The 25,547-nt window shown below is 40.7% G+C and overlaps 1 protein-coding gene across 1 annotated transcript in view; it reads right to left on the bottom strand.

Annotated features, from left to right (window-relative positions):
- Positions 1-25,547, bottom strand: part of HPSE2 (heparanase 2 (inactive)) — a 967,353-nt gene that overhangs the window by 19,931 nt on the left and 921,875 nt on the right. Inside the window, 2 exon segments of the mRNA XM_007940039.2 lie at positions 7,818-7,964; positions 15,963-16,108. Coding sequence (XP_007938230.2) covers positions 7,818-7,964; positions 15,963-16,108 — 293 coding nt within the window.

Genomic DNA, 25,547 nt, shown 5'->3' with positions numbered 1-25,547 from the left:
GAAATTTAGAAATCATTAAAAAAAAAACCCTCACTAACCTCTCAGTAGATAAATGAGCACAGGATATAGAAAATTCATAAAAAATGGATAATAAGAAAAATATCCACTAACAGTCAAAGTTACAAATTAAAATAAAAATACTGTTTTTCACTATTAGGTTCCAAAGATTTAAAAATATTATTGCTGTGTTGGTGAGGTAAACTGTAATAAGAAAATCTTCATATTTCCTACTCCTCAGACCTCATTGACCAAGCTTGTGTGAGGTAAGAAAATTGAACAAGTAATCATTTGAGATAAAGTCCTGTACGCAACTCAACAGACTCCAAGATGAACAGTATGGTGAACAATCTGGAGATCGGGCTGTTTATAGAATGGGTAAAGGAACAGAGATGGTTTAGCTTAGACACTAGAACTCTAAGGGGACACATTAAAAACTGTTATGAAGAAGAAGGTACATTTATTCTGTTTAAAAACTTTCTAAAGCAAGGGCAGAAATGGCAAGAACACAGCCTTTGGCATCAGATAAGGAGGATCTTTCCTACAATCAGAACTGTCCAGTCCCAGAGCAGGCCAACTCATGGTCCCATCAGACAGAAGCTGAAAGGTTTTCTTGACCTGTAAGGATCTTTACAAATTTTTCCTCTCTGAAGTCACCTTTTAATAACTGCAGTGGAGTTGTTTATTTTAAGAAGAAACTAAGTGACCTCAGAAAATGAAGGTAATGGAAACGTGCAGGGAGTACATGTGATTGACCAAAGTTTAAAACAATCCAGGTACCAAATAATACTAACAGTAGAGAATTTAAACACTTAGATGTCCTCAGTATGCCGGGATAAATGGAATAATGGCCCTATGGTCACAGAAAACAGGTCTTCAGATTTTGTGTTTGAACATGTGCATAAGAAGTTTTGGTATAGAATTCTTAAAAGTTTTCCCAAAGCTCCTTTTACAAGATCTGATCATGTCCAGAAACTAGATGTGCTTCTGGTTATCAGTAGAGGGAGACTGCAGTGGGTTGGGTGGTGACCAGTTAGATCCTCAGGACTTTTGACACTTGCCAAGCTCTGGATCTGAAGATGAAGTATCATAATGCAGTCTGTTCCAACAGGGACATGAAGATAGTTTTAAAGTCTTAGCACCTGGGGGTTACTTGAGAATTTTCAGAACCATTCTGTTTGGCTAACATCAAATGACACCTCTCTGAAGGCATGCAGTTAGATGCCAGTATTTTTCTTTGATATAGGATTTAATGAGGGTGAAATCAAAGCAAAAGTTCTATTCCAGAGAGATGGAAAAACTGAGTGGTATGTGGGGGAAAAAGTGTTCATTTCTTTACAGAGTCAGCAATAAGATTCTTGGTTGATAGGAGCCTTGAGATCCTTTCAGCGAAGCTCACAAGCACTACAGGAGGGGCTCATGAAGAGATGAAATTTAAACATTTATTACGGAACTTCTCAACCCCAAAGGAGAGCTGCTCTGCCCCTCTCCGAGGGTACACCCACAGGCTGCTTCCTGCTGGTTGTCTGTTTCTAAGATTGTTGTTGTTGTTTGCCATCCAGTCGGCCCCGACTCATAGTGACCCCTCCTTGGGTTTCCGAGGCAGTATCACTACGGAAGTTTCTAAGATTAGAAATGAGGTTTTGGAGGGCAAGGACCTTAGAATCCCCATCACCACCTCCAAACAGCCCACATTAAACAGATCTTGAAGGCCAGGTGATGACACAGATTGCCATTAGGAGGTAAAGATCAAGGGACGCTCAGATCTAAAGCTTCACATTGCATTTCACATCCAGAGTTTTTCATAGTTCGTCTGTTACAGAATCCCTTAGTTCTTAAAGTTATAAGATCATAATTCTCTTAAAAGTTTAGCCAGATTAATTGCCACCGCAGGTTAGATTGCTGGAAAGGACCGAGTTATGTATGGTACAAAGTGGATCTCAATAAAATTTGCTGAATGGATGAAGAAATATATTTGCCATTTCTTTGGCAGTCTCCTCTGTCAGAATCTTTGGGTGGGATCCATAAGTTGTAGGGGAGCTGGTTGTGCCTCTGTGTATGGGGTCAGTATAGAATATATTGAGATTGATTTTACAGACATAAAAGTAAACCAATTTACAATTATTCCTGGTATTTATTAATAATATATATATTTTTAGAAGCACATAAGTTATTCCCCAATTTTGTTGAAAATGAAATTTGCTCAGTCTGTGACTGAGTGACAGAGCATCTTAGAAGTAACTCAGAGAAGAACTTTAAAGAAGGGTTTGTAATTAAGATTTGTGAAGAAATGTGAGTGGGATTAGGATGAGTTAGGCTAAAGTCAAGAGTACGCTGGGTAACCTAATACTCTTCAGTTGTCTTCTTCATACAAAAAGCCCAAGATGAAATGAGCCCTAACAATATAATATAGTTATCCATACAGTATATTTGTCAATGTGTAATTATCATTTTATAATAATAGTTGGGGTAGCGTAATGTTAAAAAAAAAAGTACACTAGATTAGGAGTCTGGAAAGCTGAATACTAAGGTACTTTCTAGCTCTTGAATAAGTTGTGTGGTTTTTAATTAAGTCAGTTAATGCTTGACTCAGTTTCTTTAATTCTAAAATGGGAGGGAGGCAGGAATTTGTACTACTTGCTTCACAGTGCTATTCAAAAGGTTAAAGGAGCTAATGGCCATTAAAACTCTTTATTATGTATAACGTCTTAGCAGCAGGTACAGTGGGCTCCAGTATTCTTATAAAATTAAGTGTCTGAGACAGTATTGAGATTGTGGCTACTCCTTGCCCAGAGGTCTGTAAACACAGGGCATCTCTGCGTCCAGCTGGCTTAGCCACAGCCTAAGGGCAGGGGAATGAACCAGATCGCCTGGCTGTATCAGTCCCAGGATTCTCAGATCACCTGGCTATATCAGTCCCAGGATTTTCAGCATTGGCTGATTCCCTCAGGTCAATGAGTCAGAATAGAACAGCCAACATGATGAAAGAGATTTCCTTCTTTTCTAATTTTTGGATTGCTTTTCCTCCAAATGGAATTGAACAGGACACAGAGGGAAGAAGACTGGGATTTAACCAAGCACTTGTTCTAGATTTGACTTTTCCCTGAAAAAGTGAGTCCTCTTGCTTTTGGATGTAAGTTGAATCATTTGGTCCAATTCCTGTTGCTTTTCTGTTTGTTGATGGGCATTGAAGATATCTATGTCTCAAGCAGAACTGTTTCCATCGGAGGACAGTGTTTATTGATTTGTGATCACATGAGACATTGGGCAGATTTTTTTTCCTTAGGAGATAGTGGAGCTGCCTCAAAGGTGCTCTCCTCTTTTGACTCATTGGAATGATGAGAACGATTGCCTTGGACATGAATGGGACAACCTTCATCCAGAAAGAGAGAAACCAGGAAACATGACAGGAGAAGGGCAACAGCTGGCGACGTCCTTGGAAAAAACTAGCCAGTTGTTACTGCCACTTCTTCTAGCATAGACTCTTTGTATGTGGCCTTTTAGTGGCTTGAAAGCCTACTTTTCTGGTGACCATAGAGCCCATAAGCTCCAAGAGAGAATTAGGAGTGGGGGGAAAGAGGAATAGAAGAAAATAATAAGATGGAAAACCATGATCTTTTACCTCAACTTCCCACTGAGTGAGAATCTTGTAGCACTTTTGAGGCAGCACTTGCCCTCTATTATTAGGCAACATTGGAAGAAAGCCTGTCTTGCCCTTGATCAGAAAAGGCAGTCTTTGGAAAATGAGGTTGTTTTAAGGTGAAATCTCTGTATTTTAAATTCTACTCCCTGGTTTTCTGTCATTTTGGAGTAGTCTAGGCCAAAGCTGTTTTCTTCCACCTGGCAGGCCTTTGCATGTCTGAGGAAGTCCTCCTAACTTTCCTTCCTTCTCTCCCATGAACTAAACCTCCCCATTTCCTTTAGTCATTCTGTAAAGAACAGGTATTCCAGACCCAGAATGCCCTTCTCTTGGACACATCGCAGTTTCTAAAACTTTGTTATTTACTTTCTTATAAGGTATAGAGCACCACTTTTTGTTGGGTTCCTGGAATAATCTCTTATATGAGACTCAAGTAGTAGACCTTATGATGGCATCACTCACTAAAATGGGAACAGGAACCTTCCTGGATACTGTACGATACCTGACATACCTTAACCCTGAGTTCACATGGTATCTCTGAGGTACAGAGATACCCTTTTAGAGATTTTAAATCTTCCCGGCTCTGATGGTGATTCTAAGAGAATGAAAATTTTCCCGTGTTCTCAACCAATCAAAAAAGTGCTAGCATCTCTATTCCTGAGACTCCCTGATCAAAATGCCCAACGGGTGGCCTGGAGGTATAATGACTTGCTCTGCATCCTCTTCCTGGTTCCTTCAGACAGGAACCATTGCTTCCAGAGCTTTCCATCCCTCTTCAGAGCTAATAAAGTCTTAGCTTACAGCAGCAACAGGCAGACCCAGAACATGGTTCTGGCCCCAGAGGCGTATAAAAGAGAGAAAGTGACATCAGAGGATGAAATCACTTCCTGGCATTTTCTTTCGTCCTTTTTTGCACAGTCTGTTGCACCCAAACCACACCCTTCCTGGGAGACCCCCATCCAGAATCACTGCAGGCTCTTGCTTTTATTTAGCAGTTACCGAGCAGAGCACTGGATGCTGCACTGAGTGTATACTTGACAGAGTCCATGATGGTGCAGCACAGGTCAGAGAATGGAAGAGGAGTTAGATTTGCAGTGGTTTATAGGACAGGAACAGACTCAGAGAAGTGAGGAAGGGCCCAAAGGCACATAGTGAATTAGTGGTAGGATTAGGCTAGAATCCAATTCTATGGACTTCCAATCCAAAACTCTAATACAATATGTGTATGCTTGAACAATTTCTCAGAGCTCTGGTAGCATAGTGCCTAAGGCACTTGACTGCTAACCAGAAGGCTGGCGGTTCAAACCCACCAGTCATTCCTTGGAAGGAAGGTTGGACAATCTACTTCCATAGTGATAACCACCTTGGAAACCCAAGGAAGGGTCACTATGAGTCGGGTCCGACTCAACGCCACATAACAACAACAACAATGAACAATTTATCTTAGAAAGATCAGCACAAGGCTGGTCCCCACGAGGCGGAGGTTAGAGATGTCCCAAATGTCCAAACTACCATGCCACTCCATCATTTCAGACATTAACTCCTCCTCTTTCTCCTCCTAGTAATCTCCCCCATCTTATGGTTCTGTATTTTGCTGTAATGCCTCACAGAACTCAGACACCCAAGGGATTGTCTCACATAGTACTGGTGGAGGCTGGCAGGCTGGCATGTCCCAGGTCTGTGAGTAGGTCTGGAGGATCCTCCCAATTCTCAGGGTTTGATGAACCTTGATCAGCAGGTCAGATGACGGCTGCTGTCCCAAATCCAGGGGTGAGATGAGGATGAGCCAAAACAGAACCGGAGCAAAAGGAGGGCAAACCTTTGCAGGAGATTTGTAGGTATACCCTCAAGAAAGCTAAGGGTGGTGATTTGAGTTATATCCTCCAGCAGGGCAGGACTCAAGATTCAAGATATATTCCATCTGTGTTGCTCCAACGGAAATAACACAAGTGGATGGCTTTAACAATCAGCAGCTAGTCAGTTGCTCAAGGCAAATCCAACCACAGAGCCGATTGCCAGTCATTATAAGGAATGACTACTATCAGCTGCCCAGCCAAGTTCACACCTGATCTTAACTACCACACCACCCCAAACAGGCATGGATAATAGGATTTACAATACATCACTGAATGGAGGACAATGGCTAGAAGGGCCACATCAAGCAATTCACCACAGTGTAAAATCATATGTGTGTGTTTGTATATTTATTTATTTATGCAGTGGTTAAAGCATTTGGCTGCTAACCAAAAGGTCAGCCGTTCAAACTTGCCATCCATTCCATGGGAGAAAGACGAGGCAGCTGGCTTCTGGAAAGATTTACAGCCTTGAAAAGGCTATGGGTCAGTTCTAGTCTGTCCTCTAGTGTTGCCATGAATTGGAATTGAGTCAATGGCAGTGGGTAGGATCCCTTATTTAATCTCAGTGGTTGTTACCAAATCCTCTTCAGAACCCCTGTGGACTAAAATCCTTTTTGTCCTTGTCCCTGTCCTATATTCTTAACCAAGCCCTAACAAGTTCTCATCGATACGGTGACAAGATGAGGTATAGGATAATATAATTGACATATGTGGTGAAAGTCCCTTCATTCACTCTGAAGGACAGGTGTAGGAAGGACAGGTCTCCTGCCTAGATTGAGGGCTAGGAATGCAGCACACCAGTGAAGATCACTGGAAAATGGAGAGACAGAGGGTGTAAAACACTTAAGTGACTCTTGCTAATATAAATAGGATCGGGGGGGGGGGGGGGGGGGAGGAAGGAAAAGTAGAAGCAATGTACTTATAGCCAGAAAAAAGAGCCAGTATTTGAACCAAGACTGAAAGTGCAGACCTAGGGTGGGCTAAAGAGATTCAATAAGTGACTTTCCAGACTGTATTTTGTTCCCATTGCACATACAGTTGGAAGCCAAATGCAAGCCACCAAGGTTGCAGTGAAACAGCGAACAATTAGAGTGCAAATACTTGTGGGCAGCTGTGGGAGTGGAAGCCACCTGCTCCAAGTTTACAGCTTTGTTAAACTTGGTAAACATTAAAAATGGAATGGGAACGCCCCCAGTCTGTAAAGCATCCCATCCCGTTTCTGGGAGGCCTTGGTCGGGGAGCTGGGGTGGCCCTGTCCTTGACCAGGCCCGTCTCACCATGGCCTAGAGCTGCTTTCTGCTGGTAGGATCAGTGCTATCTGTAATAGATTGAGGGATGTAGGGAGTAACACAGAATCATAATGTTTATAGAGTTTGGAGGCACCATAGAGATCCCAGAACATAACTTCTCTTCTAATGATCAGATGAAGAAACTGAGATCCAGAAAAGTGATGTGCCCAGAGTTATATAGTTATGGGCAGAATTGACTCTTGATCCCTGAATTACTGACCCTTAGTTGTGTTTCTTCCTTTAAGCTTTGCTGGGTTCATAAATGGTAACACAGGGAGTCATAGCATTATAGAATGTTATGGATGGAAAGTTCTGGTGGTATAGCACCTAAGGCGTTCAACTGCTAACCAGAGGTGGTGGTGGTTGTTGTTATGTGCCATCAAGTCAAATCTGACTCACAGCGACCCCTCCTTGGGTTTCCAAGGCAGTATCACTATGGACGTAGATTGCCCAACCTTCCCTCCGAGGAGTGGCTGGTGCGTTTGAACCTCCAGCCTTCTGGTTAGTAGTCAAGTGCCTTAGGTGCTGTGGTTCAAATTCACCAGCCACTCCGCTGAAGGAAGACTGGGCAATCTACTTCTGTAAAGATTTACCACCTTGAAAACCCAAAGGGGACTGCTATGAGTCAGAATGGACTCATGGCAGTAAGGTTTTTTTTTTTTTTTTTTTTAAATAGTTGTCACAATGACTAGGGTGTATTAATGGCATTTAGTGACCAGGAGCTAAATATCTTGAAATGTGCCAAATATTCCTGAATAACGAACTGTCTTGCCTAAATACCAAGAGTGCCCCTGTGGTCCACAAGCTAACTTTTTAATCAAGGAATCTGAGTCTAGAGATAGGGAAGGACTAACCAAGGTCCCAAAGGGAATTAGCAGCTTCCTGACACCAGACCATCGCTGGTCCTACTTCCCACTGAGTCCCTGAGTGAATCAGTAGCAACTCTGGTGTCTCCTGCACAGGGATGAATCCAGCTTCATGCCCCTCAGCTTCTACTGTACTTGCTCTTGAAACTATTTCTGCGTCAGCACTTACTTGGACTTGAGGCCCTCCTGTCCATAGGGCTGCAGCAGATACTGGTGCACAAGCTTGTCCCTGAGAGTTCCAGCCAGTTTGATTTTCTTTCTTGAACGGTGCAGATTGATGATAAAAAGTGTAATGGATCCACGAACATAATTGTGGCTGAGATCCAAAGAGAGAGAGTAAGAGAGAAGAGAAAAGACAGAAACAAAACGATCAGTTAGATACTCCCAAATAATTTACAGGCTGATTGTGTGAAACAAGATCACCCCAGAAAACAGCACTTATTCTATGGTTCTTGGCTACTGTAGACCTTCAAAGACTGAAAGGCTTTATTATTGTGGTTTCTTGCGAAGCAGATACCCACTTCCCACCACATTCTTTTCGTTTAAATTTATTGAAATGATTATAGAAAACAAACTATATATTCTCTTCCCAGTGTGGAAGTAAATAAACCATGCTGATTAGAAAAAAGGAAAAACAGACAGAAACACAAAGAAGTAAAAGAAAACTCCCCATAATTCTAGTATCTTGATAATTAGATACTGATGACATTTTGGTAGACATCCTTCCAGTATTTTTTAATTTATGAATTCAACAAATATTTATGGAGACTTTGACACATACATGTATATTATTCAGTTTTTATATAATTGGGATCACACTGCTCACACAGCTTTTTTCACTTAATGAATATCTTAAACATGTTCCCACGCTATTATATATTCTTCTACTTGTAGAAGAACGTTACATTCTTCAATCACAGAAGTGTAACATCATTTATTTAACTAATCATCTACTTTTAGAAACTTACATTGCTTTCAGTGTTTTATGATTATAAATTAGTGATGAAGGACTTCATTGACATGGCTTTTTTGTGCATCATGATTATTTCTGGTGGATAAAGTCCTAGAAGTTGGAATCATCAGGTCAAAGGGAATGCAACTTTCATTAGGTCAAAGGGAATGCAAATTATATGATTCCTCACCAAATTTTCTTCCTCATTCCCAATGGTGCCCATTCCTGTGGGAAGATTTTTATATCCCTGCTCAGTTGAACCCAAAAGTGATCACATAACTTGCTTTGGCCAAGGAAATATATGTGGACATGCTAAAGCCTCTGAGAAGAAACTTTACAGAGCCAACCCATGTTTTCCAAAATCTCTTTGCCTTCTGGCACAAGACTGCTACTGTTGTTGATAGAGGTTGTCTATTGAGCTGGGTCTTGGAATAAAAATGATGCAGAGCTATAGTAGTATTGAGAATGAGAAACCAGTTTCCTTATTGAGAGGCTTGGGGAGTCCTTTCTTCTCATGGCATAACCTCACCTATCCTATCACACACATTTTGATACATTGGTATTCATTTTCCAGAAAGTTTGCACTCATTTGCCCCATCAGCTGTGTATGAGAGCACCCATTTCCTCATACCAACAATAGATGTTAAACCTTTAAAATACCTTTGTCAACTTGAGAGGTGAAAAGGGGATTTTAGTGTTGTGTTAATTTGTACTTTTTAATTCATACTGAGGTTCTGTGTTTTTTCATTTGTCTGTCATTGTTATTTCTCCTTTCATGAACTGCCTGTTCATGTCCTTTGCCCATTTTTCTACTGATTTGTAAAAACTATTCATTAAACATTAAACATCCTTTGCATGTATGTTGTAAAATTTCGCCCAGTTTTCTTTGATCATTTCAGTTTGTTTGCATTGTATGCTGATGTATAAAAGGTAAACATTTTTGTATGTAATCAAATTTATTGATCTTTTGCATTTATGCTTTTGATATTTTGCCCACCCTAAGATTGTGAAAGGAGCTCTGGTGGTGTCGTGCCTAAGGCACTTGACTGCTAACCAGAAGGCTGGCAGTTCAAACCTACCAGCCACTCCTCGGAAGGAAGACTGGGCAATCTACTTCTGTAGTGATACTGCCTCGGAAACCCAAGGAGAGGTCGCTATGAGTCAGGTCCGACTCGACGGCACGGCACGTAACAACAACAACAACAACAAGATTATGAAACTGTTCACCATTTTGGGATTTTTTTAACCAGCACAGGATGTTCAGAAGGCTGAGAGCTCTATATACTTACAGGCAAGAGCCTTTCAGCACGTATCTGAATTCAGCACAGCGTATATCAGCATATATTGTCTCTAGGAAAAAGACTGTTTCTAAGGGTCCCTTAGGGCCTCATCTGGATGGGTTAATGAGAGGAAACAAAAAATGACCCAGCTCCGCCTTCAAAGGAGGAGTTCTGAGAAACTCTAAGGCAACTTTGCCTAGAGGGAAACATCATTCCTCAGCAGAAACAGCATCCCTCAGCCTCAGGGTCACTCATCTCTGCTTCTAAAAGAGCTAATTAAGAGTTGAGTGACCAAGGGCAGGTTGATATTATAATTTGGGATTTTTTTTTTTTTTTCAATGATTGTTTCCAAGATTCATCCCTGAAGATTTAGATTCAATAGATTTGGGATGTGGCTTAGAAATCGATATTTAAATATTTTGGTGTTATTTGGTAGCTAAGTTAGATCTGGGAACCATCTTGCCGAGAGAAATGAGAAGGACTCCCCGAGTAGGACCTGCCGGCTGTGCGTCAGATGATTTTTACTGCCTCTATAGGTGGCCCCATGACTGTGTTGAAGGCCTTTTGGACACCTGCATTTATGTTCTGCTAAATTATGAAATGACTCTCCTACCCACTCCCTCCTCCTTTAGTCCCTCTCTCCCAATTTCTTACAGTATGTGAACTAGATTTATCAACCAAATGCATTACGTCAGAAGAGAATGACAGTTTACTTGAGCATACTGTGCCATCAAAGCTCTGAAGACAGGTGTGGGTAGCCTATGTCAGCATTTATCATCACTATAGAACACCAACTATATTCCAGTGGTGGGCTTGAAGCTTAGCTTAGCTGTATGCAAAATTGAGGAAGACTACATTAATGACAGGTACTCTGGGCTTCATAGTATGAGCAAAAGGAAGTATGGGTGGGTACTCATTTTGCTAGACTGTAGTAAACCCTTTTGCTAAGTACCATCAACAACCCTCTCAAACTCCAGCAGTGGAGGAAGAGAGAGCCATGTGCTTGCATTTACAAATTTCTGCTCTGCAGAGCTGGGGCAAAATGAGCCCTTGGAGACTGTAGAAGAGATGGGTGGGATGTGGGGAAGTGGTGGGTGGGAAGGGGACTTGAAGTCACAGTGTTGCTTCAGGGAAAGCTGTCTTTTCAGGCTGTTCAGCCGCGGTCTGATTCCCATTTAAGTAGTTCCCCTGAGGGAGACAACCCGGTACCAAAAGCCAGCCCAGAGACCAGTAGGCGGAGGCTCTCACACAGCCTCCTCAGGTAGGAATTGGCATGGAAGCCTGCTGAGACACACGTCTCCCTGCCTTGGCTGATAGACAGACAATTAAGCATAGGCTTCTTGGCTGGGGAGTGCACTACCAACTTGAACATCCTGTGTTGAGAATCCAAACTCCTAAAGAATGTAAATTTTCTACCCACAGAAAAATAATCTTGGAGGAGTATTTATTTCATAAGAACTTGGGATATGAAGGCTTGGCCTACAGGCAAATGCTGACCTTCTGTCAAGAAGGTTTATCTTAGTGAATGCATCTTTCTGGGGAGAAGGTATCTAGGTAGAACAGCTATTTTGCTCCATATCTCATGTACAGTGAGACTTTTTTCACCAGCAGAGAATCCATGAATCTGGAGTTCATCTCTGCTAGCTATTCTTTTCCTGCCTGACATCTTCTCTTTGTTGCTGTAGGAGAAAGAGGAGGAATTGAGTCAGGGAAAGGGGCTTGGAGTTGGAACAGCTTGGGTGTAAGAAGTGGGAGATGTCACTTGGGGAGGTGCATCTTGACTTCCGGATAGAAAACAGTCACTATTCTAGAAATGCCTCTGATGAAGCTGAAAACCTGGGAAGTGGAGGGGAGGACGATGTATTGGAGTCCATGGCTGTTCCTAGTGAAAGTCAATGTGTTTGAAAACTGGGTTGGTCCATTGTCTCCAAATCTAATTCAAAGTTTTTGGGTTCGGTAAGAGGCCGTGTTTTGCCAAGCATTTTTTTTTCTCCTTAATTTCAAAGCCCCTGTGTATTTTAAAGGAAATTTAATCCACATGTTTCTGATTCATTTACACTTAACTCATCAAAATATTGTTTTGTAAGAGCTATTTGATGTCCAAGAAGCCTCAGGAACCTTTTTTATGAGTATTTAAAAAAAACTTCTTCTGAAAAACAGGAAGTCTTGTTTTGCCAATAATAAACGAACTTGAACCCCAAAAGGCTCAATTTTGCTTCAACATCCAGCAGGTTCCCATTGGTTCTAAACTTGGCTAAGGGTCTCAGCTCCTCCCCAGGAACATATACTGTCTCAGAAGAATGGTTTATAAAAAGATTTCCCAGACAAAAGTTGTTTGTTCTCCAAACAAGAAGATCTAGGGTGAGAACTGCCATTTCCCTAATCTGCTAACTCTAGAACAGAAAGCAGCACGTACCTGCTGGCATGAGGATGAATATACATTTTTTTCTCCAAAATAAATCATGAGAAATCTCTCTACTGATTCAGCCATGACCCACAGTGCAAGAGGTGGCCCTGAGAGGCAGTGAGGTATTCAAGGAGAGGGAGGGGATTCCCGGTTGAATAGGACATGGGCCAAATGATCTCTAAGGTTCTTTCCATTTGTGAAGTATTTTGCATCATTAAAGCTGTTATTTACATACGTTGTTGATGTTAAGTGCGGTGGAGTCAGACCTACTCATAGTGATCCCTCCTTGGGTTTCCGAAGCAACAGGACTATGGAAGTTGATTGCCCCATCTTCCTTCTGAGGAGTGGCTAGTGGGTTTGAACCTCCAGCCTTCTGGTTAGCAGTCAAGTACCTTAGGTACTACGCTACCAGAGCACATAGGGGTGACATTATAGAACCTTCAGAATTCAATAAGAAAATATAAATGTAAATATCTGGCACAATGATTGCCAAATAGCAAGTAGTCAATATATACTAGAGTAAAGGAGTTGTTCTTGTTTCATAGACACTGTCTTTGCATTGTTTCATTAGTAAGTTTATACTTTCTCACCCAATCCTTGTTTTGACCAAGGATATATATTTTTTGAGTATTGGTGAAAGTTGAATAGTGTGAAACCAACAGGCCCATTCTGCACAAGTCCTTGACCTCCCTGGCCACAAATAAACTAATCAATCAATAGTGTTTCATTATGATAGTTGTAGGGGCACATACAGGACACCTGGCTTCCAGAGAAAGAAGAGATTCTTCCATTCTTGTACCTATGTACCTGGCAGCACCTGCTACCTGCTGACATGGAGGAGACTTGTCATGTCTGTCAGCTCATCATGGACTCTATTTTTGAGTCTGGGGGAAAAAAAAAAAAACCCTCACTGCCATCGAGTCAATTTCAACTCATCGCGACCTCCATTGGGTTTCCGAGGCAGTAAATCTTTATGGAAGTAGATTGCCCCATCTTCCTTCCATGGAGTAGCTTGTGGGTTTGAACCGCCAACCTTCTGGTTAGCAGTCAAATGCCTTAGGCACTGCACCACCAGAACTCCTTTGGATCTGTTGTTGTTGTTAGGCACCGTCGAGTCGGCTCTGATTCATAGTGACCCCATGTACAACAGAATGAAACACTGCCTGGTCCTGCGCCAGCCTCACAATCCTTGCTATGCCTGAGTCCATCATTGCAGCCACTGTTTCGATCCATCTTGTTGAGGACCTTCCCCTTTTTCACTGACCCTCCACTTTTCCAAGCATGATATCCTTCTCCAGGGAATGGTCCCTTCTGATAACATGACCAGAGTAGGTGAGATGAAGTCTGGCTATTCTCACTTCCAAGAAGCATTCCAGCTGCATTTCCTCCAGGACAGACTTGTTAGTTCTGGCAGTCCATGGTACTTTGAGTATTCTTCACCAACACCACAACTCAAAAGCATCAACTCTTCTTTGGTCTAGTAGGAACAAAAAGACCTTTTCCCCTATTATTACTATTAGGATCAAGTGTGCAATGGATTAACAAAGTCTTTTCTTTCTTTTTTTAATGGGAGAAAGAGGCTGACACTGGCAGAAGCACAGTGACACTGTTTCCCCAGAACAGTTCTGGAATGACTAGCCATAGAAAGCACAGGGGAGCTGATGGTGTAGAGAGAAAAATCCTCAATCCAAATCATTTTAGTAACTTTTTGAGATTTCAAGCTAGGGAGTGGCAGAGCTCTGAATCACTTCCCCACACAACTTGCTTCTGGCTGACATCATAAAATCAAAGGGGAAGAGAGCTACAACTATAAGTCAGCAGTAACCTCCTGATGTCCCATATCTGCATTCATTCATTTATCAACCATTTACCGAGACCTTCCTGATGCCACTCACCATATTAGACACCAAGAATACAAAAATGAAGGAAACACTAGCCCTGAGTTCATGATATACTCAGAATATCAGTGACAACTTCCCATAAGAATGTTGAAGAGCATTAGGGTGAAATTTGAATGAGACTATGTCCTCTGGGAGGACACCCAAGTCCCGTTAAGCCCATGGCAACTGACGTTTTTTCGCTAGGCTCTCAGACTAGTAGTAGAAAAGCCACAGACTGATGGGCTTTTCCAACAAGGACAGAAGGGGCCAAGAATAATTTTTGTCTCTTGAGACTGGGGTCCACTTTTTGGGTGGTTACCTCGAGGCTGGGCAGAGACAAGGAACAATGTTTCCTTGTGTGGTGATCAGATAACTCCAGGCCAAGGCCACAAAGCAGTCACTTGCTGTCAGGTATTGCACTGAACTTCCTGCTGAGCAAAAGGGATGTTGAAAACCTTTTGGCCTCTGCCCAAACCAGGGACCCTTCATCCACAATAGGTACTTGTATCTACAGACAAGACAACTGGCCCCTGGCCCCCCTTTGCTCAGAGTGATTCTTTGAAAAATCTTATCATGATAAATTAATTGGCTCGGCTCCTCTCTCATCAAGGAAGGAGAAGGAGCGTCTGCTGTAACCTGACCACTCAGGGCTCTTGGTGCCATCCACTCTCCTTGATCAGCCCCTGATGGGCCGGGGTGGAATGAAGGCCCGGTTGGAGGCTCTTGCTGGCCCTTTCCTCCCCCTGAGATTTTTCTCAGCATTAAGAGAAAGACTTGTCTTTTCGGTGGCTGCCTACTCTACCCGCTTCAACAGGAAGTGAGGTAAGAAAGCCGTATTTGGTCTAATGGGCTTTGCTTTAGACCCAGTTTAAAAGTTTTACTTTATGGTCCTCATGTTTTAAAATATTGTATCTGCCAAACTTTGTTTACTGAAATCAATTTTCTCTTTGCTTTAAAGACAAGTGTAACTATAACAAATACTTCAGATAAAAAAGACATTACCACATTGCGTTTTAAGTGCAGCCCAAAATAAAGGTAAACCAGATTTCAGTAAGTGTCTTATATCCTAAAAGGGGTGAAAAGATTTTTAAAATGCTGAAAATGGTTCTTAAGCTCGCCTCACTACCTTTGAGTCCTTCTTTAGTTCTGGGGACCCCAGCTTGAAATACACTGAGCTAGGACGAGTTTAGGTCTTAGACTCAGAAATGCAGACCTATAGCCTCAAGCTCTGCTGGTGGATCAGATGAGTACTAGGTCTCACCTTGGTGCAGGTTTTACAAAACTAAACCCACTGCAGTTGAGTCGGATCCGACTCATAGTGACCCCTCTTTGGGTTTCAGAGGCGGTATCACTATAGAAGTAGATTTTCCAGCCTTCCGAGGAGTGGCTGGTGGGTTTGAACCGCCAGCTTTCTGGTTAGCAGTCAGATGCCTTAGGCACTATGCCATTAGGCACACAAAAAAGTCTCGTGGGCATTACTGGCATCAACTGGCAAAGAGAAAATGCTAAATAAAAATTTGGTGGATGAATAAGTAAGCAAACCTTTTATGAATAAATCCTGTAAGTATGTGAAGAGGGGTTTGCTTGAAGAAAAGGCTGTTTCTCAGAGACGCTTTGAGACCCAGCAAAGAGCAGGTACAGTAATTCCAAAGGCAGTTTTTCTACTAAAGGAAGATTATTGACCGACAAGTGATAAGTTTTGAAAGGTCCCAAAATCCATAGATTCTAAAAGGGGCCCAGAGTCCCAAAAGCACCTGGGAAGTAGTTGTCCTGCGCCATCTCTGTTAAGACTTACTTGTGGTGGTTTGTGCAGTGAGCATAAATCCTTAGTTTGTCACGGATCACTCGGCCTGGGCGTGGCTTCCGCTGGAGCCCAGCCACGTGCACGGCCAAGACTTTGGGGCCAATCAGGCGCTTGTAAAGGAGAGACAGCCAGTAGTCCTGAGGAGAACACAGAGGCAGAGAGTCAGGGGGGGAGTACACCTTCAGGTGTTCTGAATAAACACAAGAAGTGAGCCAGAAACCACCTCTTCCACAGAGTAGTGGATCGTAACCCTTGACACCCCAACCGTGCAAGCATGGTCACTCCAATGAGACCCTAACCATGTAGGCATGGTCACCCGAAGTGTGGGTTGATAGTGAAGCAAGTGCCGTCTAAAGTGACGATTTCAACTGACTAAATGGGGAAATGCCAAGTGATGCAGACCCAGAGCAGAATGTAAACGAATGAACGGAAGGTTTTCACCCAGGAAATAACCACCAATCTGGGCCTTAAATTCTGAACTTTATTTTCTTACAACTTTACTTTCCATACTGGTTTATGCTTTCTGTTTATTTGTGGAATGGCAGATTTCCAATCCTTGGGATTGTCACCAGTATGACTTTCCAAAAATGCCATTTTCCAAATGCTGTCACTGAAGACTACTAGCGTGGTGAGAGGGAAATGAAGCTTTCCCAGGCAGCATTCCAGAGTCCTCAATTTCAGATCCAGAAATGCAAAGAGAAAAATGTTTGCAAACCATAGTGCTGATTCTTGGTCATCCTCAATAATTCTAAACTAAAAAGAATAATTCTAAACTAAAAGGAATATGAAGCTTTTAACCATTCCGGGGCCCATTTGTAACTGATCAAGAATTACCCAGCCTGAAACCCATATATCAATAAAAATTAACGAAAGCCTGTCCACCACCATCTTCATTTTATTGTATTTGCCATTATATTTTATATTTGTATTTAATACTAATATAAAAATTTTCATTTGTATTATGTAAGGTCTTATTACCTATTAGTTTTCATAATTTATATAAATAATATTCAGTATTTATAACTCACTACGTGCAACAGAACTTCCCAATTTGTCTTGTATGTCCCAAAATCTGCCTCCGTGCCTACTCTGGTGAATTCAGTGAACGTTCTATTCAGTGCATATTATTCAGAGTCTTAAAGATATCCACCATATCTTTTCAGTATTCTCTGTTGCAGATAGAAGCCTCCTAATGATATTTGGTTTTTCTTATGTGGTCGTCTATAACAGCAACTGCTTAAAAGTGTCTGATTAACTACATACATCAGAAGAAAATCTCAAAACTCTTTTGCCACCAGAATAGCTCCAAATTTGGTCTGAGTAGTGGGCTCTAAGCCTTGCCCAACCATTTACCACAATTAGTTTTAAGTGAGCTAAGGATGGCTGTAAAATATGGTCTCTTGATATTTAAAGCCATCACCTATCTGACAGCTTGCTGTACTCTGGTTGCTTATGTGTTGCTATGATGTTAGAAACTGTGCCACTGGTATTTCAAATACTAGCAGAGTAATGCATGATGGACGGGTTAGTGGAGCTTCCAGACTAACACAGACTAGGAAGAAAGGGCTGATGATGTACTTTCAAATATTAGCCAATGAATATCTTATGGATCACAAGAGAATATTGTCTGATACAGTACTGGAAGATACATCCCCCAGGTTAGAGGACACTCAAGACACACAATGGCTGCGATGGACAAAAGCACACTAGCAGCCATGGTGAAGATGTTGGGCCAGCAACGTTTCATTCTGTTGCACGTGGAGTTGCCGAGAGTCAGAGCCAAACAACAACAACAATATTTTAAATAATGTAAATATGTAATCATTGTCAATCATATAGGTGAAAAATACCTCATTGGTTTAATTTGCTTTACAATTTGATAACAATTTCTATGTTTTTATTGATTATTATTTTGTGAAGTAACTATCCCAGTCACCCTTATTTCTTATGGGATATTCAACATTTTCTTACTGATTTGTAACGTATCTTGGTATTAGTAGGAAGAATCCTTTGGAATGTATATGGCAAAAATATTCTGTCCAAGTTTGTATTTTGCCATTTATCACTTTTCTTTCTTCTTCTAGGCCAGAAGGGTAACCCAGGGCCATAGCTTCGGGGGTTCCACCAGTCTCTATCCAACCAGTAATTCTGGTCATTTTTGTGTTTTTTAATTTTGTTTCACATTTTTCCTCCCACTCTATCCAGGATCTCCAGTTTTAATTCCTTTCTGAGCAGTTAGCATTGGTAGTGGGGCACCCTCTAGTTCTTCTGGTCTCGGAGTTGTGAAGGCTGAAGTCCTTGTGGTCCATCTTATCCTTGGACTAATTGTTTCCAGATCATTTATTACTTTTCTTAAAAAAAAACACTTTTGATTGTGATTTGGGTGAAAATTTACAGAGCAAATTGGTTTTCCATTCAACCGTTTATATACATTTTGTTTTGTGACATTGATTGCAATGCCCACAAATGTAACAACACTCTTCCCTGTGGTTTCCATTTCCCTTAGTCCTTCTTCCTATCTATTCCTGACTTCTGAGCTTTCTCCCTGGGAAAAGTCTCCCCTTTTAATCTCTATGGGTGATTGTTCTAAGGGTGTGTACCTCTCTGGTGTTGTTATTCACCTCATAGGCCTATTTATCACTTTTTAATTATTTTTTTAATATTGACAATTTAAAAAATTTTGTACAAATATATATCAATCTTTTTCTTTCATTTCTCTTTTCGTTCACTCTTAGAATGTCTTTTCTTGCACAAGGATCAGGGAAATCTTCAGTTATATTTCTTCTATGTTATCATTTTAAATGTAATCTTTTAATTCATTGGAAAATGGGTGGCACAAATGGTTAAACACTTGGCTAATGACTGAAAGGTTGGTGGCTTGAATCCCACCAGAGATCACCTTGGAAGAAAGACCTGGAGATCTACTTCTGAAAGGTTAAAAATCAAAATCCAGAACTGTTGCCATCAAGTTGAACGTGACTCATGGTGACCCCATGTGTTTCAGAGTAGAACCGAGATGACAACTAATTGAAACTCTATAGAGCACATTTCCAGGATTGCCATGAGTTGGGATTGACTCAATGGCAAATAGTTGTTTTGTTTTACTAACTTTCTCATTTTCTAAATGATTTACTGGGTGTTGTAGCACTATATAGTGAATAACCTATACATTTACCACTGAGCCCACCTTTATCACATACTACCACATCATGATATATAGCACAAAACATTTCAGTATTTTTTAATATTACAATTCATTAATCTTTTTGTTTTTCCATTTTTAAGAAAGTGTCTTAAGTTTGTGTTCCACATTGCCAGATCTGTTTTCTCTAGGATTATTTCTGTCATTTACTACAACCAATGAGTATTTTAATTATCATTATAATTTCAGGTTCCTTGCAATCTTTTCTTGTTTCATTTAGCTCATCTTATTGGCTTGCTTGAAGCATTTACTGATGAGGATCAAAGACTATAGCCTTCAGTATGGATCATTCCAATTAGAGCAGGAACCAGATAACCAGCTCTACTTGGAGAGGACTGCATCAGCACCCACGTCGATGAATGGGTTACCAGAGAGGTGGGACCTCCTCCCTTATCTGGTCCAACCTCCTGGTGACCAGAGGCATGGTCCTCCCACCCTCACCCATTTGGCAGCTAGTCAAACTCTCCCCACTGCCAGTGCTGTGTCACTGCCCCCCCCCCCCCGCCACCTTTCTGCTTAGTGCTTCCCCTGTACCATTTTCTTTTCTTCTTTTCCCTCCCTCTTCCCTGGCCCTTTTCCTTTTTTTTTTTTTTTTGATTCCAAAGAGTGGGAGCATATCTCCCTGCTGCCCACGTGGTTAGCAGTGCCTGCCTCTGCCCCTCCCTGGTCAGAGACTCATGCTCCTGCAGAGCATGTACTATGTTCCTATGCAGCCATATCTGGTGGCTGGCACTTCTGCCAGTGCTGTGCTGCTTTTTTTTTTTTTTTTTTCCCTTTTCCCTTCCTCTTAGTTCTTTCTTCTTCTCCCTCTTGTTTTCCTCTTCTCTCCTTTCTTCCTTTTCACCCCTCTTCCTTTTTTTTTTTATCCTGGGGAGTGGGTACCCACCCCCATTCTGCAATCAACAGCACCTAGCCTGCCTCTACATGGATGGTGGTGTACACTCTCTTAGCATGAGCTCCACATTCTTACTGCAGCTGTGTTTGGTGGCTTACACTTGCACCAGTTTTTTTTTCTTCTTTCCTTCTTTCTCAGTTCTTTCCTCTTCTGTCCCATTATTTTTTTCTTTTTCTTCCTCTTACTCCTGTCTTTTTTTCTTTTTATTGATCAGATTGAACAAGTGTCTCACCCCTCACCATTTCCACATTAAGAAGTGTTGCCCCTGACCCTCCATACTGAGCAGTGTGTGTTCCCACTGGGTGAGTGCTGTATTTCCATTATAGCTGTGTTTGATGGCTAGCACTTACACCAGTCTTGTTCTGCAATTTTGTTGTTGTTGCTTGTTTGTTTTTCTTCTAAGATCTGTCATCTTTCCCACCTTTGCTTTTTTATTTTTCTTTTTTACTCCTCTTCCCCCACCTTTTTTCCCCCCTTTTTTCTTTCTTTCTATTTTCCCTCAGCAGTTGAGAGCCAGTGACCCTATCCAGGCATACCCACCACACCTGCCACCCTACCCACTGGGTGAGTGCCACCACCCACTCCAGCACCACTGGTTTGACAACAGACAGTGGACAATACCCATCTAACCTGTCTTCAGCTGTTCTGCATGTTCAGTGATCAGAGACTTGCACCTATACTTCCACCCACTACCAAATCCAGCCAGAGACAGAGGGTGAGCATCTTAGTGCTGCTAAACTAGTGACCACAGTAACATGCCTCCCTTGTTTCCCAGCTATATTGAAATAAAACAAAATGAAAAATCAGAGTGCAACAAATTATAATACAATAAATAAATGTATTCAATAATATTACAGTGTCTCATAGACAACAGACAACTTCAAATCACACACACACACACACACACACACACAGGCAAGATGGCTCAAACAAATGACTAAAATACAAGACCAAAAAATCTTCCAGAGGAAGAAATGCTATTGGCACACCTGATAAGAATTCAAAAGAATTATATTTAGGTAACTTCAATTGGTTGAAAGTTTGAGGAAACCACAGAAAAAAGTCAAGAAAAATAGACCAAACTCTAGATGAATTAAAGAAAAAAGCACACACATAATATATATAGACACACACAAACAAATTGATGAAAAAAACTGAAAATTGGAAACCACACAAAAACAGTAAATAGAAATCCAGAACATTAATACTAAAATTTCAGAAATAGATAATGTATTGGAAGGACATAAGAGTAGAACTCAACTGATGGAAGACAGAATTAGTGAGATTGAAGACAAATATCTTATTAGTAATCTGTTAGAGGAACAATCAGGGAAAAAGAACAACAAGAAGAGAAAGCCTAAGAATTATACTAGACACTACCAAGAGGAATAACTTAACATGTAATCAGCATTCCATACCAGGACCAGGAAGGGACAAAAAAAAAGCACTGAGAAAATTGCTAAAGACTTGTTGGAAGAAAACTTCCCTAATATGAAAGATGAGAATATATGCATTCAAGAAGCTTAATGAACCCCAAATAGGTTGTTGTTGTTATGTGCTGTCAATTCATCTCCAACTCACAGTGACCTTATGTACAACAGAATGAAACACTGCTGGTCCTGTGCCAGTCTCACTATCCCTACTATACCTGAGCCCATCGCTGCAGCCACTGTGTCTATCCATCTCATTGAGGGCCTTCCCTTCTTTTGTTGTGTTGTCTGCATATCACAGGTTGTTAATAAGCCTTCCTCCAATCCTGATGCCACATTCTTCTTCATATAGTCCAGCTTCTCAGATTATTTACTCAGCATACAAGTTGAATAAATATGGTGAAGGGATACAACCCTGGAGCACTCCCTTCCTGATTTTAAACCATGTAGTATCCCCTTGTTCTGTTTGAATGACAGGCTCCTGGTCTATGTTCAGGTTTCTCATGAGTACAATTAAGTGTTCTCGAATTCCCACTCTTCTCAATGTTATCCACAATTTGTTATAATCCATACAATTAAATACCTTTGGATAGTCAATAAAATACAAGTAAACATCTTTCTGGTATTCTTTCCTTTCAGTCAAGATTCATCTGACATCAGCTATGATATTCCTCTCTCCAAGTTCACTTCTGAATCCAGCTTGCATTTCTGGAAGTTCTCTGTCAATACACTGCTGCAACCATTTTTAAATTATCTTCAGTAAGATTTTACTTGTGTGTGATATTAATGATATTATTCTACAATTTCCATATTCTGTGGGATCACCTTTCTTTGGATTGGGTACAAATGGATTTCTTCCAGTCAGTTGACCAGGTAGCTTTCTTCCAAATCTCTTGGCATAGCCAAGTGAGTGCCTCCAGTATGGCATCCATTTGTTGAAACATCTCAGTGGGTATTCTGTCAATTCCCGGAGCCTTGTTTTTTGCCAATTCCTTCAGTGCAGCTTTGACTTCTTCCTTCAATACCATTGGTTCTTGATTATATGCCACCTACTGAAATGGATGATCATCTACCCATTCTTTTTGGTATAGTGACTCTGTGTATTCCCTCCATCTTCTTTTGATGTTCCCTGCATCATTCAACATATTGCCCATGGAATCTTTCAATATTGCAATTTGAGGCTTAATTCTTTTCTTCAATTCTTTCAGCTTGAGAAATGGCAAGTGTATTGTTCCCTTTTGGTTTTCCAACTCCAACTCCTGGCATATTTCATTATAATAATTGTTTTGTCTTCTCGAGCTGTTCTTTGAAATCATCTGTTCAGCTCTTTTATTCTGTAAATTCCCCCATTTGCTTTAGCTACTCTCCATTCTAGGGCATGTTTCAGAGTCTCCTCTGACATCCACTTTGGTCTTTTCTTCCTTTCCTGTCTTTTTAATGACCTTTTGCTTTCTTCATGGATGATGTTCTTGATGTCATCCCACAATTCTTTTGGTTTTTGGTCACTGGTGTTCAATGCATCAAATATATTCTTTAGATGGTCTCTAAATTCAGGAGGGATAAAATCAAGGTCTCGTGTAGTAGTTTTAATTGTCTTCAGCTTCAAGTTGAACTTGCATATGAGCAGTTGATGGTCTGTTCCACAATCAGGTCCTGGCCTTGTTTTGGCTGAAGATATTGAGCTTCTCCATTGCCTCTTGCCACAGATGTAGTCGGTCTGATTCCTGTGTATTCCATCTGGTAAAGTCCACATGTATAGCTACCATTTGTGTTGTTAAAAAAAAAGGTATTTGCAATGAAAAAGTTGTTGGTCTTGCAAAATTCTATCATGTGATCTCCAGCATTATTTCTATCACCAAGACCATATTTTCCAAATACTGGTGATTCTTCTTTGTTTCTGACTTTTGTATTCCAGTCACCAGTGATAATTAATACATCTTGATTGCATGTTTGGTCAGTTTCAGACTGCAGAAGTTGGTAAAAATTTTCAATTTCCTCGTTTTTGGCTTTGGGGATTGGTGTGTAAATTTGAATAATAGTAAAATTAACTGGTCTTTCTCACAGGCATATGGATATTAACCTGTCACTGACAGCATTGTACTTCAGAATAGATCTTGAAACATGCTTTGTGATGATGAATACCATGCCATTCCTTTTCAATTTGTCATTCCAGGCATAGTATATCATATGGTTGTCTGATTCAAAATGGCCCAAACCAGTCCATTTCAGCTCACTAATGCCTAGGATATCAATCTTCATGCATTCCATTTCTTTTTGACAACTTCCAATTTTCCTAGATTCATAATTTGTACATTCTATGTCCTAATTATTAATGGATATTTGCAGCTGTTTCTTCTTGAGTTGTGCCACATCAGTGAAAGGAGGTCCCAAAGGCTTTACTCCATCTACATCATTAATTTTGGCTCTATTTTGAGGAGGCAGCTCTTTCCTAGTCATATTTTGAGTGCCTTCTGACCTGAGGTGCTCATCATCTGGCACTATATCAGAAAATGTTTCAGGGCTATTTTTCAGTAATATATCAGACAGTGTTTCACCACTATTCATAAGGTTTTCACTGGCCAATTCTTTGAAAAGTGGATGACTTCTTCCTTCTTCTGAGTCTTTCTTAGGCTAGAAGCTTTGCTGAAACCTGTCCACCATGGCAAACCCTGTTGGCCCTTGAAACACTGGTGGCACAGCCTCTTGCCTCACAGCAACACACAGGCCACCACAAGATGACAAACTGACAGACGAGTTCATCTGTCTTAGCTGTTCCAAACTGCTTCACTCCCACTTCCCGGTCTTCCCTACCAGTTCCAGCCCTCCAAAAAGCAGTCTGCCACCACTTCCCAGCCATCCCCACCAGTTCCAAAATAGGAGAGACCCCAAAAGAAAACTAGCAACATATTGTAATCAAGCTTACTAAAACCAAAGACAAAGAATGCTGAAAGCAGCTTAGGAAAAATGAAAATTTATTTACAAAGGAGAAAATGAGCTCTGAGTTTTTTTTTTTTTTTTCCTAGAAACCATTCAGGCATGAAGGCAGTAGGATGACATATATAATACACTGAAAGAAGATGCCAACCATGAATGATATATCCATCAAAATTGTCTCTCAAATATGGTGAAATATTCTCAGGTAAACGGAAATTAAGGGAATTTGTAAAAGCCAAACCAGCCTTACAGAAATGGTAATGAGAGTCCTTTGGACAGAGAACCAACAATGGCAAACAACAACTAGAAATTAAGACGTGACAATATCCAAAAGTCAGCCCAAATAAAAAAGTGTCAAAAATAAACTAAACTTACATGACTGAAAATAGGGAACCAGAGATATCAATTTGTAAATAACTCCAAAGCAAAAAGATGGAATAAATGATGTAGCTACAGAACTTCCAAATGGAGAAGTCAAGATAATATCAAGTTAGAATAGTGTGTTTTCAGCTTTAAACTTTAAATTACAGGGTAACCTCAAAATAATTAATAAATCTTCTCACCAAATAAAAAAGATAATCATGAAGTATCAGCAAACAATACAACAATAACAATGAAGGAAATTATAAGAAAATACAAAAATAAAATGAACTCAGGATGGAAAAATATATTGGACAAAGAAATAATCACACACATACACACAACCCACAGCAAAATAACAGCAGTAAATTCATAACTACTGATAATTATAATGAATGTAAATGGATTAAATTTACCAGTCAAGAGAAAGTAGCAGAATGGACACACTGTCTACAAGACACACACCTTAGACACAAACACAAAAATAAGCAAAAAATCAGAGGCTAGAAAACATGTTTCAACACAATGGCAAATGAAAAAGAGCATAAGTGGCATTATTAATTTCTGATAATATAGATTCAAGGCACAAACCATCATAAGAGTCAAGGGAAGACATTATTTAATGACTAAAGTGTCAATCAAACAAGAGGACATTACCATAATATCTGTTGTTGTTGTTTGCCGTTGAGTCGGCCCCGACTCATAGCGACCCCTCCTTGGGTTTCCAAGGCAGTATCACTGTGGAAGTAGGATTG

This window comes from Orycteropus afer, unplaced genomic scaffold, assembly GCF_000298275.1.
Source record: "Orycteropus afer afer isolate SDZICR_OR568_19922 unplaced genomic scaffold, OryAfe1.0 scaffold00064, whole genome shotgun sequence".
Classification (NCBI taxonomy): Eukaryota; Metazoa; Chordata; class Mammalia; order Tubulidentata; family Orycteropodidae; genus Orycteropus; species Orycteropus afer.
The sequence above is the reverse complement of the archived record's forward strand: the minus strand, read 5'-3'. Positions and strand labels throughout refer to the sequence as shown.